General features: G+C 53.9%; 1 protein-coding gene across 5 annotated transcripts in view; it reads right to left on the bottom strand.

Annotated features, from left to right (window-relative positions):
* Window positions 1-5,945: 5,945 nt before the first annotated feature.
* LOC142824070 (zinc finger protein RFP-like) overlaps window positions 5,946-20,841 on the bottom strand; it is a 246,383-nt gene continuing 231,487 nt past the window's right edge. The window contains exons 1-10 of one of the 5 annotated variants that reach the window (XM_089773774.1): window positions 18,922-19,268; window positions 17,907-18,366; window positions 14,569-14,664; window positions 13,786-14,016; window positions 13,457-13,479; window positions 12,689-12,801; window positions 12,068-12,127; window positions 9,924-10,124; window positions 8,607-8,720; window positions 5,946-8,321 (exon numbers count right to left, since the gene is read on the bottom strand). In XM_089773774.1, the coding sequence (XP_089629900.1) occupies window positions 7,672-8,321; window positions 8,607-8,720; window positions 9,924-10,124; window positions 12,068-12,127; window positions 12,689-12,801; window positions 13,457-13,479; window positions 13,786-14,016; window positions 14,569-14,664; window positions 17,907-18,278 (1,860 nt within the window). In that variant the 5' untranslated portion in view covers window positions 18,279-18,366; window positions 18,922-19,268 and the 3' untranslated portion in view covers window positions 5,946-7,671. Of the gene's footprint in view, window positions 8,322-8,606; window positions 8,721-9,923; window positions 10,125-12,067; window positions 12,128-12,688; window positions 12,802-13,456; window positions 13,480-13,785; window positions 14,017-14,568; window positions 14,665-17,906; window positions 18,367-18,921; window positions 19,269-20,841 lie in introns of those variants that run through there. The other 4 variants (XM_089773775.1, XM_089773777.1, XM_089773773.1 and 1 more) reach the window with 4 other exon arrangements.

Genomic DNA, 20,841 nt, shown 5'->3' with positions numbered 1-20,841 from the left:
ACTAGCATTCCCATCTGTAGGGTGGATCTGGGAGCCCCCAGCCTTTGGATCCATGTGAGACATGATCCCAGGGGAGCCATCTCTTGGAGCTTCTCTCTGTCCCATGGAGCTCAGGGCAGGAGGATACTGGGACGATGTCTGTACAGTGCCAACATGTGTAACACATGGCAACATTTCTCCTTCCTCTGCTGGAGAGGGAGCCAGATAGTTTCCATGAGGCCACATACAGATGGGGCAGGGTCTGGAGAGTTGAAGCAGCTGAATGGAAAAAAAGGGAGATCAGAGGATCAGATGCCAGCTGAGAAACTCATGTATGTAACAGAGTGATGGTCCTATGGCGTAAGGGGGCAGCAGTCAGGACTTTGAATCCTACAAGCTGAGTTCAAATCTCTGTGGGATCTGCTGGTGAGATGTTGGTTTGTTGGAAAACCTTGAGAACTGATCTTCTTGCCCCCTTTGCTTCAATTCCACTTTGTGCTTCTTGACTTTCACAATCTGAGGACTTTGGAGAAAGTGCTCCAGTGGTGCAATGGGTCAGTGTCCAGTACCTATAAAGTAATAGTCATAGAAAACAGGCTGAGCTTGTGAGTTCAAACTTCACCTAGAGCAGTGGTTTTCAGGCCCTACCAGGCTGTACCCTTCTAGTGAACCCTGTGGGAGTTGGGATTGCAGCTGAGAGACGGGGACTAGTCAAAACTCCCTCTCGCATATTATGGCCTCATCAGAGTGAATGCTGGGGTGGCCAGGATTCCAGGCAGACTGGTACAGAGAGGTTTGGACCCTTGACCCCTCTTGCTTCCAGAGTCTTGTTGCCCATCTTCTTCCCTGCCAGCAGCAGCGGCAGTCCCTTTCAGCCCCTCGGTCAGCTCAGCTGGGAAAGAGAGGCAAGAAAGGAGCCGAGAAGCCAGACAAGCTGAGGGAGGCAGGAAACTTCTGCTCTCTGCATCTCCCCTGGGTGAGGGTGTTCGGTTTAATTGTTCTACCTCATTAAAAAGAAATGTTACAACCGTGTTTAGGTTACGTTATGACGGAGCCACTAAATGGAGTCAGGGTCATCAGCATTTCATATCAGGTTATCGCCCCATTTCTCCCTCTGCTTGAGGGAGCCTGGCACAGCGGCAGATGCGTAAGAAAGGAGGGTGGATTTTTGAGGAGAGAAGACATAAAGGAGCATTTTAACTGCTCCCTTCCTCACTGGCCTCTGGGCTGGAACTCCAGCTTTATAAGTTAATTGTAAAGGTAAAGCAAGTATAAATCACTGTTTTAGAGTAGGATTGAACACAAAACCCCAGTACTTCACTTGAGTGTATTGCCCTTAAATACTGTCTGCCAAACAGCTGGGTGACTAGTAATAGCTCTGTGGTTTGCCAATGGGCATCCAGATCTCTCCCTTGTGGAATGGACAGAAACAGAAACCAAACACACAGCGGGTTTGAACTGGTTCCAGCTGAGGGCTGGGTTTGCCTGGTTTATATGCATTGGCGCAGGAACACATTAGGGGTTTGTGGTCATTTTAAGAATCCCTGTTTAATAGAAATCCAAAATGTGACACAAATGGAGATGCAAATGTTTAATTAAAAATAATCCACTATGTAAAGGGGCACTTGCTACACCCCCATAGCAACCATGCGTTTGCATCCAGTGTTGGGAACTGGGCCAGGAACAAGAGACTTTTGTGTAACACACATTTCATGCGGGATGGATCCTCACGGACCCCAGAGTGTGACTGGTTCTAACAAGGGAATTGTCCTGAAAGCAGCAGTCCTGAGAGATGAAGCAGCTGGCGGGAAGCCAGGAAAACAGAGGCCAGCCTGAGAACTAAGAGTACTAGCTGCCCAGGTCCAATGGTGTAAGGGGCAGCACTCAGGGCTCTGAATCCTGTAATCTGAGCTCAGATCTGAGTGGGACTTGCTGGGGTTGGGTTGGGTACTGTGAAATCTTGGTGCTTTGTCTTCCATGCACTGAGGTTTTAAAAACATGTTTTTTTTCCTCTTGCTGGGTGTCTGAGGCCCACTGGAGCACTGTTGCCAGACAAAGCGGGCGGGTGGGAGGGGTCTGATGATATTACAGTTGCAAGGCAGGTCACCCACCTGGCCCCTGAGCTTAGCCCATGCTGGAGGCAGCCAGACAGTGTGAGCAGGTCGGAGGGGGGGATTTGTGTATTTGGGGAAGGGCCCTGAGTCCTGGCTCCCAGCCATGTACCTTGGCACAAAAACCAATGGCCCCTGCACAAAGTGCATTGTGGGAATAAGAGTTGGGGCAGCAGGAAAGGGGCCGGTCCCTCAGCACCAAGGCGCAGGCAGGAGAAGATGGGAGTGAATCCTGCTACCTCTGGCCTGTAAAGGCAGCACTTCTCCAGTTAAGTTTATTGTGCTCCACCTGCAACCTTCCTTCAGTCAGTACTCCTGCCAGCAGCTTTTCACTCCAGCTTTGTGGGAGGTCAAGTAGGAAGGAGCCACTGGAGGATCATAGCCCCCTGGCCTGCTGTGTCTGTGGAAAGGGGGGAGAGGACAGGACACACACTTGTCACTGGGGAACAGGGTGCATGGATCCCACTCGTTCCTGCAGAAAATGAAACAGCTTGGACATTTTGCAGAGAACAGGCCAGAGCCCTGCTGGGAGACTCTGGGGCCCTTCTCCTCTCACTGGAGAGATGAAAATGAGGCTGTTCCTTGTGGGGAAAGAAGTGCGTGTGTCAGGAGTGGGGTTTGAGCTCGACCCTCCCCACAGACCAGAACCCCACATTATGAGCAAGAAAGAGCCTTGAGTCAGGCAGTTGAGACTATTTGGCTCCTGCTACACTGTGCTTGGCTATGAGAAGGCCACTTGCACACTTTTTGGCTAGCTCAGTGGCTAGAGCATGAGGCTCTTAATCTCAGGGTCATGGGTTCAAGCCCCATGCTGGTTGATGCCCTTCCTTAACTCACATTCTCAGACTATAAGCAATTCACCCTCAGCTTTCACCAGGGTTTTAGAAAGAAATAGTCTAGTCCTGGGGTCCAACTTCAGTAGAACCAAAGAGAGGAGAAGCTGCAGTTCCTATCCCCTGAGAAGGGAAGAGGATTTTCTTCTCCTCAGTTCTAGCCACATCAGCCCCAGCGAGGGGAAAAAATAACCCTCTGCCAGCTGATTGTCCCATCAGCTTCTGTAGTTTCACCTCCTTCCACAGCTGCTCCAGCTTTGAGCTACAAATCTCAAGGGACTGGTGAGGAAAGGAGGAGCTCGCAGCTCGGGTTAGTGGCTTCCATGAGAACAAGAGGTGGAGTGTTCACAAGGTGCATTCCCCTCCCCTGCAGAGCAGGGTGTTGGAAAGAGCTAGGAACAGAATAGTCAGCCAATTTCCACCAGCAAGATGTGCTTCTCTGGTGTAGTGGTTATCACTTTTGCCTAACATGCAAAAGATCCCTGATTCAAAGCCAGGCAGAAACACAGACTGGTGCCCAGGTAAGTGCAGATTCTGCTACCTGGCCCTCTCCCTGGGATAAGCCCAACTCTTATGTGATTGGGGGGGGGGGGGGGGGGAGACATCAGATGAGAATGCACTTTTGTGCCAGCCTAGGGAAGTAAGATGGTTAGGCCAGGAACCTGCTGGAGGCTTGTAGCTTCGCCTCCCCTGCCCTGGGAGGTTGGTGCATGGGGCTGGTTCCTCTTGCTGCCTTCCTTGTATGATTTGCCTAAGGAGGAAGCAAGGCAGAAATGGGGAGGAGGGGGGAAGCCAAGCTGAGGGGGGCAGGACAAAAGCTCAGCATTTCAGTGGGACTCAGTGGGGTGAGCAGAGCCCCCTCCCCTTTGTTCTGCCAAGTCCTGTGGGGTGGGGCTGGCTGCGGAGAGGCAGAGTCCTGTGTTTGTCTCTGGGCATCCCAGGGAGGCTCCTTGCAGCCCAGGAGGAGAAGAAGGGGTCCTGGGTGGAAGGAAAACAAGCAAAGCTGGTCCCAGTAGGCATGGTCCCGGGCTCCAGTCTGGCCAAGCTGAGTCACAGGTGTCTTGCGTAGATCCTGTGGTGTAAGGGGCAGCACTCAGGACTCTGAATCCTGCAATCTGAGGTCACATCTCAGGGGGACCTGATGAGGCTAGACTGGTTGCTACAAACCCCTCAAAATCCATCTTCTTTGGCTTCCTTTCCTGCAGGCTCCCTAGAGAGAAATTTGTGCCCTCTACTGTAAGTCTGAAAACACCTGCCCCCCTTGCAGCTCTGTCTCTTGTCTGGCAATCTGTGACGGGTGGGGGCACTAGAGATGCCCATGGCTGCAGACAGCAACAGAGTCTCCCAAGAGCAGAAGGCTGAAAATTCAGCATCAAACCTGCCCCCTGCTATAGGCCTGTAAGGTAACCACAATTCTGCAGTACAATTTCGGGGTACGGAGACCCCTGTAATAATAACTATCCTGTGGGTTAACAGTGCCCCCGATTTTGAAATGCAATGGGCTCACTATTCCAATGTCCCTGTGAATCTCATTCCATGAGGCATAAGGGACATTTCAGAATAGCAGGTTATTTTGATATTTAGTGCTGTGTAGACACTAAAACGTTTTTGAAAATAAGATCAAATGGACAACTTCTGTAGCTTGAGTCTCTGAGGCACACAAGAAACTGTCAAAAAGCACAGAACCCAGCAGGAGTTAACAAGGGACTTTGTCACAAAGCGGAAGGCATAAACAATTTGCCACATGTACCCGTTTCTTGCATATATTCAAAATTGTAAAATGGATAGTCTTCCCCCTATTCTGGAGACAGGACGTTACACATGTAAGACTCGTGGCCCTCTACGTTGTCTGTCTTTTGGTAACACTGGTGGTGGAAGGGAGTGGGGTTAGGAGCAAGGCCTAAGGGAGGGGTGGGGCATATGTCAAAACAATACGGTGATTAAACTTATCAAGGCATTTACTACTGATGCAGCACTGCCTGCAGGCTACCTTCTAGGCTCTGCAGGAACCCAATGCCCAGGGCTTCTTGGAGACCTTCCTCAGGTATGTTGGAGAGTGATTACAGGACCTGGACATTGTCCGCAGCACTGCAGGAAGCTACATGGCGCACACACACAGCACTAGCCTAGTGCAGATTCAGGTTGGCACATTTTTGTTTCCACCCTAGAGCCTAAGGAGAGCCACAAAATCCACTAACTCTGGAACCCCAGGAAAGTAAATCTGGACTATGAGAAGCCCGGAATCTCAGCACTCCCTGTCTCTTCCCCTCACCCTGTGAATGCCAGAAGAGTGAGGTGTCTTAGTTGGGGGCCACATCATTGAGGGCTGGGGCTTTGGGGAGGAGTTTTTTGCTTCTCACTTGTGTGTTCGCCAACTGATTTTTCTGTGGGTTAGTGGCCCCCAATGCAAAAAAGGTTCTCCAACACTGCAATAAATAAAAACATTGATTTTCTTCGTATGTATTGGACATAAATATTTTACTTAATTTACAATAAAGTTTGATCAACTAACATGAGAAATTTAAAAGATTTAATCTCTTTAATAATTTACATTCAACTCTCCACATGCAGCCCTAGCAAAATGGCTTGACTAATTATGTAATTAACAGTGAGTTTCCATTAGCAACGATAGCCTACAGAAGGTTTAGAGAGGGCAGGGCTATGATGGGCTGAGCCGGGCAAGGCCTGGGCACTGCTGAGGGAATCCACTCAGGGCAAATTGCTCAAAACCAGGACTGCTGACAGCCCTTGACTGGAGACCTTTCCAAAACAGGCCACAAACCAGTCATACTGAGCACTTCATCTGCCAGTCCAGCCTGCAGGAAGCCTCATGAGCAAAACCCCTCAGATACCCCAGCTCTTCCTTTGCCACAATCAGCCCTGGGCTTACACACAGGTGCGGGGTTATAGAGCCCAATCTCTCCAACCCAGAACAGATCCACCTGGTTCCAAAGAACCAGCCATGAATTCCTGGTCAATTTATACTTTAGATCTTACCCACAAGATCACAGTGGACCAATCCTTTAGAATCTAAACATTTATTAATAAAAGAAAGAAAAGGTTGAGAGTAAGGTTGATAAGGAGAATACATTATGTACATCAATCAGTAAATACTTGATGCAGGATCTTAGCGGAGATGTTACAGACTGCTAGCATAAAAGTCTTTGGCGTACACCGTATGTCAGGATGAGGCAGCAATCCTTCCTGTGTCTCTGTCCTTAGCAAGGCTGCATCTGGGATAAGAAGCAAGACTGAAGACAAGATGGAGCCCCCCCCCATGGCATTTGATATTCATTTCTGGTATCTCCCAAGCTGGAGATAATCATATGGTCAAGTGACCTGTCTGTTTCATAAGCCAGCAGCTACTGGGGCATGCCTGCTTTGCAACTTTCCACATGTATTCCTCAGGTGTGTATTGGCCACCTGGAGAGCCATTGTCCTTGGAGCCATACTGACTAGCATAGTCACCCATTGGACATTCCTTCCTTATGACAGGCAATCCATACATAGCATCAGCAGAGCCCATAGTCATAACTCCCCATACAAACTCCAAACAAGTACAGGCAGTCCCCGGGTTACATACAAGATAGGGACTGTAGGTTTGTTCTTAAGTTGAATTTGTATGTAAGTCGGAACTGGTACTTATCGTAGGGGAAACTCTAGCCAAACATTTCTCCAGAGCTCAGTTTTATTCTCCCACACCTCACTTCCCTCAGTCCTTTATTCTCAAGCTGAGGTGTCTACTGAGAAAAGCCGCTCCGCGTCTCCCTGGTCAGCTGGGGGCAGGTGCTAGCTTCGCATCTCCCTGGTCTGCTGGGGGGAAGCAGCTAGTGTGAGGTTGCCTCACCCCATTTGTAAGTAGGGATCCGATGTCAGTCGGATCCATGTAACCCGGGGACTGCCTGTACACGAATACCATACATAGAATCAGCAAAATATCAACTTTTGTTTGACACCTCACATGGCCCACTTTGTACCAAATTTGGGGCAAACAGTTCACTGTGATCACACCAGTGATCTGCATGCTCACCTTAAAATCCAATAATGTGACAGGGGCCTCAAGAAAGGGTTGGAGTCTGAGGAAGGATCTGGGATGCAGAAAGAGGCAGGAGTCTGGCCAGGAGTAAGGTGCAGTATGTGGCCAGGAGAGAGGGTACAAGAAAAAAGGAGGCTGTCAGAGCAAGTTGGGGGTGCTGGCTGCTGGGGGAAAGGGAATTGAGGAGATTGGGAGGGGGTGTCTAGGGGATGACAGCAAATATTACCTGGCTTTGGGCCCCCTTACAGCAAAATCTCCAGCCACATGGTCCTGGTCACCCCGGAGGAAGGCTCTGCTCCTGCAGCAGCCACAGAGACCAAGACCGGCCCCGGACACTGGAGGCACCACTGCTGCACCCATTCAGTCCAGGACTGGAGGTGCTGCTGCTGTAGCCATGCAGCCCAGGACCAGCCCCAGAGGCACCCCTGACATGGCCATGTGTCCCTGGAGGCCAGCAGTGCAGTGACAGTAGTGCCTCTACTGTTGGCCTCAGGTTGTGTTTCAAAAACTCAGCCTAGCGCTGCCTCCTCTCTAGTGGCTACACAGCATGAAGAGGGGGTGGAGCTAAGCTCCTTCTCCCTCAGCACATGCTCATTTGGAGGTGGGGCCTGGTACTGCCTTGTGGACAGAATCAAAGCCTTAGGTAGGCTGGATTGTGTCAACAGAGAAAATTTTGTTCACCACCGCTATAGGGTTTCTCACCTGCATGGGTTCAACTATAAGCAACAAGACTTGAACTCTTTCTATAGCATTTCCCAAAGTCAGAGCAGTTGAAGGATTTCTCTCCTGTGTGGGCTCTCCTATGACTAACAAGGTGTGACCTATGACTGAAACTTTTCCCACAGTCAGAGCAGCTGAAGGGTTTCTCTCCTGTGTGGACTCTCCTATGACTAACAAGGTATGACCTCCGACTGAAGCTTTTCTCACAGTCAGAGCAGCTGAAGGGTTTCTCTCCTGTGTGGGCTCTCCTATGGATAACAAGCTGTGAGCTGTCATTGAAGCTTTTCCCATAGTCAGAGCAGCTGAAGGGTCTCTTTCCTGTTTGGGCTCTTTCATGTTTAATAAGTGTTGCACAGTCACTGCAAGCACAAGGTGAATGTTGATGAGGGATTTTCTTTTGAACAGTTTCTGTGTTTGTTTTCAACCTTCTGCTCCTGTGACTGGATTTACCCTGTCCCACTCCTGGATGGTTTCCCTGCTGCCTTTGTAGGCTATGCTGACTCATACAGGTTTCCTCTTGCTCAGGACTCTGAGAAACATGCCCTTCAGATCTTCCCACTAACACCCCACATGCAGCCATTCGCTCAGGTCCTTCCTCCTGAAGATTCCTCTCACTGTTCTCATTCAGCATCCCATCACCTGCTGGGATAGACAGAGAAACCACACAGGAGTCATTCCCTGTGCTGAGCTGAAAGAAAAATTCTGAATGGTGAACAGAAAATGGGGGAGACACCCAAAGAATGGCTGGAAAGATACAATAATCCTAAACTGAGTTCACCCTGCTCCCCCATAACTCTTTCCCCACCCAGCACTCTCAGATTGGAGTTGAAGACAGGCTGAAGGGCCAGTCAGACTTGATGAAAACACAATAAACATCTGCTATGAGAACACAGACATTGGTTTGAGTCAGTTTAGCTGATTTCTCACCTGTGTGGGTATCACTGATGATCTCCCCTTCCTCACAGCCTTGGAGATCCGGGATCTGCAGCTCTTCGCTTTGCTCCACCCAAGAGAGCACATGAGCTTTGAAGCCTGGAAATCCTATTCAGGGAAGCAATTAACCAAGTGCTGATCTTGTTCATTAAGGTCTGTGCCATTCCTGCTTCCAAAGCCAGGATCTGAGTCTCCTACCCAGACAGGCTCCTTCTTAACCTTCCAGAGACTGTTCTCTGGCTGGTTCAAGATTCTAGGACACCCTAATTCCATCCTCCCCCAACCCCACCACCATATTGGGAATAGCCCAGCTGACTCCCATGGGGAACTGAGCGCTCTGCCTCACTCTGCAGGATACAACTCAGTCTCCCTTAGGGCCTGTTCCATACTTGGGCAGGACTGCTCATACGGGGAAAGCTCTGGGACTTTCAGGCCTGACAGACACCCCTAGCCAGGACTCATATTTGAGCTGCCACAGGTGAGGTCACTAGGGCTGGGAGAGAAAGGATCCAGCAGAGCTCTAGAGCCCTATGGGCTCTACCCACAGAGCTCTTGGGCCTTGGGGCTGGACTTGCCCTGCTCTTGGGCTCAGATGCTCTACTTGAGCCAGGAGGAGGCAAGAGAAGTTGTTTGATCAGGAAAATGAATCCTTGGCTGACCACTTCAGGCCCAGCCTATGCTCCATATTCCTGATCCTGACTGACTGTGCCTGGGTGCTCACAACTGTTGTCATTCCTGCAGACAGCCAGGGCAGTGCCGGGCTATTCTTGTGGCCAGCCAAGCTGGAGACAGGCTGGGCTGCTTCTCTGCTGCTCCTAGATGCTCCTGCAGCTCAGCTCCCCTTCTACAGCCTTGGTTTGACTCTGCCAGCAGCAGCAGCCCTCCTTTTGTGGCCATTTGGTGCCCCTCTGGCTTGCACAGAATCTACCAGAGGCAGGGAAGGACTCTGAGTTGACACCTTCCTTCCTGGGGCTCAGAACAATAGCACAAGGGGACCCTGCAGACACTAAGAGCAGCTGCACCCAGCCCCACAACTCTGGTACCTGCCGTTCCTGCATAGGCCCTTCCACTAACACCTCCAGCCAAGCCATGACATGGATAAGATGGTGGGAACAATAATGAAACCTTGGCTATGGGAAGAGCAGCACCCCTATTATGTCACTGAACCGCCTCTCACACAGGAGCCAGGATTACTGGGGCCGATACTGCTGATATTGGGGGTTCAGGCAATGAGGGACCCTGAACCAAACCCAACCCAGCTGCTCCAGAGCCCACCTAGCTTCTGTTACACAAGGGGACAGGAATCCTCACCCAGCCAACTCACAGCCTCGTAATTCTCCTGCATCACATCCCTGAAGAGGGCTCTTTGGCCCGGGTCCAGCAAAGCCCATTCCTCCTCAGAGAAATACACAGCCACCTCCTCGAAGCTCACCAGCTCCGCCACGGATATTTCCTGTCCCTGGCTCTGCAGGCCGGGGGCTGAGCTGGAGTCAAACATGGGTGTTCTGCAGCCTGGCGGGGAGAAGGGGAATCAGAGATATTTCAGAAGGGGCTTTAATCCTTTCCACACCCTAATTCTGTCCAGACTCTGTCCCTGGTGAAAAACATGCTGGACTCTGCAGTTTTGGGTAAACATTGAGTCTAGCTATTCCATAAACACCACACAGAAGTTAGATCTGAAAACTGTATTTATTTCTCTCAAAACCTGGCTGGAGTTACATTACTTTGCTTGCAACAATGGGATTCAGTTCTCAGCACCCAGTGTTTCTGCTAACAAGCCACATATTCATCTGCCTGAACATGGACATAGGTTTAATTTAATTTGGGCTGCTGTATTTATAATCCTTAGTCTTCATAGATTGATTTGCAGCCCAAACTTGGTATCTCTTATCTGACAGAGACTTTATAAATCCTCTCCATAACAGAGAGGAAGGGAAGTTCATATGAGCATTCAAATGCATATTATTACTACACGTGTGCCGAGAGTGTTTGCAGGATGAGGCCTTAAAATTCATGTATTCCTGGCATCAGAAGATATCTTGAGCCATGCAGTCTGTCCCCTCTGCGGCACAAGCCATTACACTTAGCCCAGCTACCCAGGCACAAAGCTGTTTCCCCACAGCACGTTTTCTAGAAAGTCGCCTACTGTTGATTGGAAGACATAAAGCGATGGAGAATTTTGCTCATTTGTTTCAGCAGCTAATCCTCTTACCCATCAAATAGTTGTGCCTTCTCTCTAGCCTGAAATTCTCCGGCTGCAGCTTTCAGTTACTGGCTCTCATTGAACTATATCCACTAGACCAGGTGTGGGCAATTCATTTTGATTGGGGGAGGGGGAGGGCACACCAAGATTTTGGAAAGTGGTTGAGAGCTGCACTCTTCCAAGACATTAAGCAGGAAATAGAGAGTATGAGATGGACATTGCGAGAAGAAGGGAGCTTTGCATAAGGGGTTGGGATGCAGGAGGGAAAGAGGGATCTGGGAAGGAGTTTGGGTGAAGGAGGCAGGTGTGATTTACGGCATTGGATTAGCAACTACTCATGAGATATTTAAAGTAAAGTTAATTTAGAGAAGCGGCTAAGTGGACAAATAAAGAGATGAGGGTTACTTGGAGGCAGGAAAAGAACCAAGAGTTTGGGTATGTGGAGTGGGAGCCAGGAGTGGGGGGCAGAGAATTAGACGGGGAAAGGAGAAGTTGGGGTGCCAGAGGCAGGCTTTGGCCAGGAGACTTACCTGAGTGATTCCTGACCAGCAGCCAAGCACCTCTCTGAGGCAGGCAGGGAGCCTGCTCAACCCTCACACCGGCTGTGGGGCCATGTGGGTGAGTGAATAACTGAGCCACAGGGGAAGGAGCACATGCTTCCTTTCTGGTCAGAAACCAGCCAATGAGATTGTCCTGGGGGTGGAAGCAGGGCCTGTAGCCTTCCCACTTCACCTCTGGTGAAGTGGCTTGCATGTGGGAAATGGCAAGCTTGGAACTAGCCCATGGCTCGCCAAGCATCAGTGGGCTGCATCCTATGACCTGGCGAGCTAGATAGGCTGTATTTTGCCCAGGCCTGCACTAGACTGAAGAGCCCTTGCGTATCCAGCAGTTTCTTGCCATAAGCAAACTGATACCAAGGAAGCCAGTCAGCTCTCAGCCTTTCAGCCTATTTATTGTTTGAAACCAACCCCATATTGAAACTGACTGAGCAGTGAAATCTGAGCCTGATGGTGCCGTCCGTTTTGTGCTTTAACTTCACCCCTTTAGCACCACACCTTGTAGATCAGTGTTTCTCAAAGTGTCTGCAGGTCCCCATGCAGTGCCCCTGGGGCTCCTCACTGATCAGTGTATGAGATTTAGGGCTGTGTGCACCATGGTCACTGGGTTTGGTTGGTAACTTCAATAACAATCACATGAAGATGTTTTCAGAGGAATTTCTCATCATTTAAAGAATCTCCACCAGCACACTCACCTTGTCTGAAAGATCCCAGAGATTTTAATCTTCCTCTCTCCAGTGCAGAGGGCAGAGTGTCTTGTGGGGGAAGGAATAAGAGAGTGAGATTCCAGGTTCTCTTATTTATAACAATGTTCCCACTTTGAACTCTGCATTTCAATTGTATCAGAGACCAGATGCACACACACTCAGGTTTTTAGTATGAAAGTCTGAAACTTTCATTTCCTCTCTCACTCTGGCACCTCCCAGCAAAGGAGCCAATATCCCTGCAGCCTCACACCTGTCCCAGGAGAGACAAGCTGTAAATGAGATTTACTCTTCCCTCCTCGCCCCCTCCCACTTGGTTTCTCATTCACTTACTGCCTCTTATCATAACCTGGAGCTGTGGTGACAGAACATGTGGCCATCACAGTAACTTTAGCCATTTTGATCTCAGAATGGGAGGTTCAGAGTTTGCAAACCCCTGGCTCTCTCTGCAAGCAGTTGGGTCTGTTTGCTCAGTGTCTCTAAAGAGAGCAGTGTGATGGGGCCGTCATTCTCCATGTGGGAACTGAGGCAGGGGAAGGTTGGCTTCAGAGGCCAGATTCAATAGTCTCAGATACTTGAACCACTTTCCCCTCATCCCTCCCTTCCAGGTACCTTTGAACTGCCTCAGAGTCTCCGACAGAGCAATCGTTTTCTGGGAGAAACCTCGGACTTGTTCTTCCAGTTCAGGGGAAATCTCTGGCAGCTGGAATTGCCCCGTCTCACACCTGGACAGAAACAATTCCATGTGATTGTATTTAGTTTACTGTTGATAAGTTCTGGCTAGTAAGTCTCAGCTCTAACAGGCCTGGAGTTAGAATTCCTCCAATTCTCCCAGCCTGAGAGCAGGGTCAACACATCCCATGGCCATGCAACCTTCCCCTGAAAGGTCCCACTGCTGTTCTTCACTTCTGGTCTGGGGAGACTGGCTGGGGGACTAAAGGGGAATTGAGCCTCTGTAGCCAACTTACTCCTTGGCCCAGGCATCGAGGGACAGAAGGTTCCCAGGTGAAGGGCTGAAATAATCTGTCCACTAGGGACTACAGTGAGACACCAGCTCCCCCCTCCCCAGCTCCTTCCACACAGGTCTCCAAACAGCCCTCAGGTGGGACAGACTCTTGGTCCCTGCTGCTCTGGGCTGAATGTGCCCAGCAGTGACAGGCCCATGTTCCACCCCAGTCCTGAAGCAGCCAGTCCCCAGGGAGGTGACAGCTCTAGGAAACACCTGAGGTCAGACTGTGCCCTGAATGGGGAATTCCAGAGTCTAAAGTGCGAGGATGAGACCCTCAGAATTAAACGAGTCAGAGAGCCCTGGGGAGATGTGGTGCTAACATCAGTTCCAAGCCCTTTCCCTGCGCTTTGAGGGAAGTGAGAACCACGTACCTACTCAGGGTGCTTCTGACGTCCTAGAAAAAAGAAAGAGAAAAGAATCTTAGCCCCATTGGACACACACAGGGGACCTCACAGAAGGGATTTTGCAAACATGGGAAGAGGCCCTGCCCTGGCCCCAGGAACATGGATCCACTGAGTGAATGGGGCTTTGCCATCTCTAATAGATCTGTGCCTGCAACTCTACAAAGCACAAGAGTCACTCACATGGCAGCAATGCTCAAGGTATTATACTGAGATCTGACGGCTAGACCCCAGCACCTGTGATTCAGGAGCCTCCCTTCCCTGTGTGGGGAGCTGGGACGTTTCTCCCTCAGTCTAACCTGCAGGAATTCACTTGCTGGCTTCTGACACGTCCCCTCCAGCTCACCGATCCGCTCGCTGAGGCGGGAAATCTGCACGGAGAGTTTCCTGATAGTGTCAGTCTGGAACCTCCCAATCTCCTCATCTAACTTCTCCAGCTGGGCCAGCAGGAGTCGCTCTTGTTCCTCCAGGAACTGCTGCAGCTGCTGAAACTCAGCCACAATCATCTGCCTCTTGGCTTGGGTCCATTTCTGTGTGAAAACAGGGAAAGGGCTGGTGAGGGGCATGGACGGAACCCAGGGCTCTTTCATGGGGAACAGTGCGCAGCAGCAAGAATTTCTTGGAAAAACCTAAAATGTGTGACATTTGACTCTACTTTGTGGTTACTCGGCAGAGGCGTCTCTCCCAGCGTCTCCTTTGACCCATGTCCCTCAGTCATGGGCAACATCTTCTGTCATTCATGGGCTCTGGGAATTCAGACCCAGAGCAACAGGAGGCAGGACTCAGCACCAGCCTGACAGAGATACCCAGAGAGGAAAAAGAAGCAAACATGTTAATGCACCAAGTGAGCGGACAGCCCTTCAGGGGACATTCAGCTCACTTGGGAAAGCCACAAAGGCTGGACATGAACTCATGCTGACATGGATGTTCAGGGCCTGTCTACACATGGATCTCACCCTGCAATCCACGATCCAGGAGAAACACAAAACAAGCCCAACCTCACCAAGGCCACACAGGAGTCTGCCTCCTAACACAGCCCTCCCAATGCCAGTCCCTGCTGGTCCATAGCCACAGGCACCTACCAGATACTCCTGGCGTTTTCCTTCTGCTGTTGTTTTCCTTCTCAGCAGTTTTTCTCTCTCTTCCCTCAGAGCCTTCAAATGGGCCTCCAATTTTTCCTGAAGAAACAGATATAAGCATGAGGGCAAACCCCATCGGATGTTGGGAGCCCATTTATCTGCCTTTGAGTCCCAATTTTGTGGAACTCTGCCCTTGTCCAGCAGGGACTCAGCCCTGGACGTGGGTTTGTCCATAGAAAAAGAGACAGGAGAAGACTGAGGGTATGTCTACACAGCAAAGTTAATTTGGAATCACAGCCTGGAAGGAGCCTGCCGTGCGACCTGGCACCCAGAGCTATCCCAGCAAGCTTGTCGACAGTGTCGTCCGAGGCCAGGGAGGCCTCGACATGTGAGTGCCATCACTGTCCCCTTATGTGTGTGTGGGGGGGGAAACCTAGGGACTGCGCATGTGGTCCTTGCTGACCACAGATCATGCAGCAACCTGTGCATGTGCCACACAGGGGCCCTGGCCTGTTACCCACACGCATGTATGTATGAAGGCACATGACATGCTCCTGACCCCGGGGAGAGAGACTGCACAATGCCCTCTCTCCAGAAGCTCCCTCTATGCAGAGGCAGGGCACATCTCCCCTCCTCCCCCCCACACAATATACAGCACAGGGGGACGGGTGCAGTCCTGGGCCAGCTCACACTCCCAGGGATAGCAGGACATGATGGTGCGGAGACCTGCTGTCTTCAGCTTGCAGAGCGGGGCAGGGTTTCACCCACTGTGTCCCCAGGGATAACTGAGCAGGTCTCTTGTTTCTCCACAGCTGCACCAGCTGCGAGTGCAGGGTGCAGCACCCCGCCCAAGACAGCCTCCCGCACCCAGGCCAGCAGAATGACCCGGCACCTGTAGGAGTATCACTGGCAGCACCTGGCACTATATGTCAGGCAGGTCTGCTGCCAGGAGCACTGGGTGGAGGAAGACCTGCAGCAGGAGGGCTTGCAGGAGCTGCTGGAGCAGGGCCGTGCCATCCACGACAACCTGTAGACTCTGGTGCAGAGACTGGTGCTGGCTGCCGCTCCAGCCCCTGTGGCTGCCCCAGCTATCACTCCTCCTCTGACTCCTGCTCCCCCTCCCCGCTTCTTCTTCCTCCCCCGCCACCTGTTCCCCCTCCCGCCCCCTCGGGGACGCCACGGCCCCCCCACACGCAGTGCTGGGAGACAGGAGGGCCAGGAAGACCCCCCAACCCTGAGGTTCTCCTCCCCCTTCTTCCCCTTGCCTTCCCCTTCCAGATCCTTCCTCCCAGGTGTCCCTCTCCCTCCTCCCCTCTCCAGCCTCCTTTCCCAACTCTCACCAGGGTTTCATCCCCCCCAGTTTTGTTAAATAAAGAGTTTTTGTTCATGAAAATACAGGTATTTTATTGGACATCAGGAAGGGGGGTTAAGGAGGGGTAAGCGGAAGGACATGAGGGAGGAATGAGGCACAAGCCCCCAGTGGGGCAGACCAGAGAGGCTGAGTGCTCCTCAGGGTGGATGCTCTCCCGCAGGGCCTCCTGGATACTGACAGCCCCCCAATGTATGTCCTGGATGGCAGCCTGCAGCAGGTGCAGCCAGGCTGACAGCAACGCATCCACAAGATGCACCCGAGTGCCCAGGGGCTGCTCTGGCTCCATGTTGCAGAGTGCCAGGGTGTCTTGAGTGAGAGCAACCAGAGCACTCCGAGACACAAATGCTTTGCTGTCCCGCAGCAAGGCAGGAAATCAAGCAGGGACACCTGAGCATTGGCTGCCTGGGGAGGGGGGGGGAAGGGGGGTTATGTGTGTGTCCCCTTAAGCACAAGCCTCAGCCTCAGGCAACAGCCACACAAAGATACCCCTGACCTGGTTCCAGCCAGCCTTAAATCCAATTCTGTGTCCACTCAGTGTGGATGCAGTAGTTCAAATTAGCAAAACGCTAATTCAGACTGCATTTTGTGTGTACACACGTTAATTCGAGTTAGCTTAATTCGAATTAACTATTTCGAATTAAGATAACTCAAATTAACGCTGTGGTGTAGACATACTCTGAGGATGCAGGAGGACACCTGTAAAGGTTGAGAACGGATCAGTGGTGGCACCTTCCTAAAGAACGTTGCAGCTGGGGATTTGGGAGGTAAAAATGCTTAACAATACTAATCACCACCTCGTCATCTCCAGCCTGATTCTGGCCTGCATATTTATACCTGCCTCTGGAAATTTCCACTACATGAATCTGACGAAGTGGGTCTTTGCCGCTTTTGCAGATTCAGACTAACACGGCTACCCCTCTGATACTGAATACTAATCATGTAACCGATTACAATTTTATCAATGACAGTATTTTTTACCCTGCTGACAGGCAGGGTTGGTGGTAGAAATAGGCTCTCCTGGTATCGGGGATCTCTCACAAGGTCTGCTGGGGGCAGCCACAATAACTGCTGGCCAATAGGAACTCCCAGCAGCTGCAGACTGACAGTAGCTGCCAGAGGCAAGCGGGCACTGCTGGGACAGTGGGGAGTTTAACCAGTAACTGGCACCAATAACCATTAGCTCATCAGTTAACCAGTTTGAACTCTTGCTACAATCCAGTTGAATCCCAGTTCTGCCTGGCATAGACCTGTGCTTCCTGAAACCCTGCTATGGGTGGAGTGAAGGCGCTCGGGGTCCCACACAGCATCCAGCCCAGCAACCTCATCTAGTGCCAGCTGCTGCATCAGAGTTTAACCCCTCATGGAGCAGCCCAGGAGTTCAGCATCTTAGCGGGAAACCTCCTCTCCCTGCGGGGCCTGGGGCTTTATCAAGGCATCTTTCCCTCATAAGGGCCACACTTCACTGTTCAGTGATGCTGAGGGGCAGGGAGCTAGGTTCCTACCAGTTAGGGCAGGGATTTTCCCTTGCTGGGTGTTGTGCAGGGCCCAGATGCCACTGCGGGTCTATAAGGCAAATGCCAGATTATTAGTCCTGTTCCTCCAATCAGTAACAGCGTGTAACCTCCTCTTCTCCAGTCCCAAGGCAGCTCACTGACCGAGTGGCCTGTTGCTCCTGTGATCTAAACCTCTCTGATTGTTAACAACTTCCCTTGTGCAAACACCCCTTCTGCCACCAGTGAGGGCTGGGTTTCAGGATTCAGAGCCTCAGAGAAACATTTCCCACATCAGGTATCTGTAAAGACTTGATGTAAGTTGCCACAAAGCCAGAGCGTTTACTTTTTACAGCATCACTTGTACCATGAAGGCTTTACAGAGCTGTGCCACACCTGTGCCCGGTAACAGTCAGTGAAATTAGCCTGTAATTAAAACCCAATGTTATTTCCCATCACACTGGACAGCCACTCTGTACCTTGTACTCCTGGGCAGCTTCCTGTACAGGCGCCATCGTTAGATCCCAGGATCTGTCAGACACCACACGGATGGGAGTTTGATTCTCTTCACAGAACAGCTTCAGAGCCTCCTGGTGCTCCCCGCACACCCCGTCCCATCTTGCTCTCTTTGCTGCCTGGAAACTCAGCGGCTTGGCTAGTTCCACCACGTTTGCCAGCTGCCGGTTGGGCCGGAGGGGTCCCTGCTGCTCAGTGTCTCTGCCCTGAGGGCTGAGGGGGGCCTGGCAGGAATTGTGCCCACACTGCAGAGTGACAGGGGCTGTGAAATCCTCCAGGCAGACGGGACGCGGCGCTTCCTCCCGGACACTTTCCACGGGGCTCTCTGCAGCCATGGCTGCCGCTGGGCTGGGCAGCCACTTCCCTGCGCTCGGCAATGGGGGGGCAGGTCCGGGGGGGGGGGGGGGGTCTGAGGCACCAGCACTGAGAATACAAAAAATCAAAATTAAAAACCAAAAAAACCCCAAAAGCTTCGCTCCCCCCCTGCCCCCTCACAGGGCCTCCCCTGAGCCCTTCAGCCCGCTGCCCAGCCAGGCCCCCCCCTGCCCCCTCACAGGGCCTCCCCTGAGCCCCTCAGCCCCCTGCCCAGCCAGGCCCCCCCCGCCCCCTCACAGGGCCTCCCCAGCGCCCCTCAGCCCCCTGCCCAGCCAGGCCCCCCCGCGCCCCCTCACAGGGCCTCCCCAGCGCCCCTCAGCCCCCTGCCCAGCCAGGCCCCCCGCGCCCCCTCACAGGGCCTCCCCAGCGCCCCTCAGCCCCCTGCCCAGCCAGGCCCCCCTACCCCCTCACAGGGCCTCCCCTGAGCCCCTCAGCCCCCTGCCCAGCCAGGCCCCCCCCTGCCCCCTCACAGGGCCTCCCCTGCGCCCCTCAGCCCGCTGCCCAGCCAGCCCCCCCACAGTCCCCCCGCGCACCCCCCGCCCGGCGGGAGCATCAGGAGGGGCCGAGAGCACGAGGGGGGCCGATCCCCAGCGCCGGACCCACCCGCAGCGCAGGCCGGGGAGTCGCAGCCCCTCCCCCCAGCTCCCTCGCGCTGCGCTGCGGCCAGCCCCTCAGCGAGTAACGGCACCAACGGCCCCTCCCAACGGCTCCCGCCTCAGGGCGCGCGGCGCGGGGCCTGAGCACGGCCGGGAACGCAGGGAATGGGGCGGGCGCGGTCAGACCGCGCATGCGCAGCGGTCAATGACTTCGATGAGAATCCAGCGCCAGGGCTTAGCTCAGACCGAGGGGCTCCCCTCAGTGACGTTTTTGCTCCGCCCCTTGCTCTGAAGCCCGAGTGACAAGCGAACCCCCGGCTGTCAGGCCCGAGTGACGTGAGATTTCCCCGCCCCCGTATGGCGTCATCAATTACGTTAATTGCCCCGCCCCTTGCTCTCCCGCCCGGGTGACGGGGATTCCCCTGCCCAGCTGCAGCGCCGGGAGTGACGGGCTGCGCCAGAGACACTGAGGGCGGGGGGCGAGGGATTCGGAAGGGGGCCGGATCCGGGGCTCCATGAACCAATCAGAGCGCGGAGCCACAGCGACGTCACGGGCCCCGGCTCCTGGCGCGTGAGACGGACCCGCCGCTCGGGACTCTGCGGCGGGAGCGCGCGAGCTCGGGCCCCGCCCCCCGCCCAGACCCGGAGCCCGGCACGTGCGGGGGGGGCCGGGGCAGGCAGCTCCTGGGACCCCCCCCACAACCCCGCCTGCGACCGTGACACCCCCTGCGAGCCCCCCCACAACCTCCCCTGCGACCGTGACACCCCCTGCGAGCCCCCCCACAACCCCCCCGTGACCGTGACACCCCCTGCGAGCCCCCCACTACCCCCCCGTGACCGTGACACCCCCCTGCGAGCCCCCCCACTACCCCCCCGTGACCGTGACACCCCCCTGCGAGCCCCCCCACAACCCCCCCGTGACCGTGACACCCCCTGCGAGCCCCCCCACAACCCCCCCGTGACCGTGACACCCCCTGCGAGCCCCCCCACAACCCCCCCGTGACCGTGACACCCCCCTGCGAGCCCCCCACTACCCCCCCGTGACCGTGACACCCCCCTGCGAGCCCCCCCACTACCCCCCCGTGACCGTGACACCCCCCTGCGAGCCCCCCCCACTACCCCCCCGTGACCGTGACACCCCCCTGCGAGCCCCCCCACTACCCCCCTGTGACCGTGACACCCCCTGCGAGCCCCCCACTACCCCCCCGTGACCGTGACACCCCCCTGCGAGCCCCCCCGCAACCTCCCCTGCGACCGTGACACCCCCTGCGAGCCCCCCAACCCCTCCTGTGACCCCCCACTACCTCCCCAGCGACCGTGACACCCCCTGTGAGCCCCCACAACCTCCCCAGCGACCGTGACACCCCCTGCGACCACCCCCACAACCTCCCTGGGACCGTGACACCCCCCTGCGACTCCCCCGCAACCTCCCGTGCAACCGTGACACCCCCCTGCGAGCCCCTCGCAACCTCCCCTGTGACCGTGACACCCCCCTGCGAGCCCCCACAACCTCCCCTGTGACTGTGACACCCCCCTGTGAGCCCCCACAACCTCCCCTGCGACCCCCCGCCACCTCCCCTGCGACCGTGACACCCCCTGCGAGCCCCCCGCCACCTCCCCTGCAACCGTGACACCACCTGCGAGCCCCCCACAACCCTCACTACGACCGTGACACCCCCCGTGAACCCCCCACAACCTTCCCTGCGATCGTGACACCCCCCTGCAAGCCCCCCGCAACCTCTCCTGCAAGTCCCTTGCAATCGTCCCTATGGGCCCCCCACAACCCCCCGAACCTCCCACTTCATCCCACGGGGCTTTGACAGACACCCCAATATCCTACAAATCCCAGCCCTGAAGTGTCCTGGGCTCTCACTTGGGGATCCCTGTTCTGTTCATTCCCTCTGGGGCACCCGCATTGCCCACTGCC

This window comes from Pelodiscus sinensis, chromosome 28, assembly GCF_052426305.1.
Source record: "Pelodiscus sinensis isolate ZL-2025 chromosome 28, ASM5242630v1, whole genome shotgun sequence".
NCBI classification, from domain to species: Eukaryota; Metazoa; Chordata; order Testudines; family Trionychidae; genus Pelodiscus; species Pelodiscus sinensis.
The sequence above is the reverse complement of the archived record's forward strand: the minus strand, read 5'-3'. Positions and strand labels throughout refer to the sequence as shown.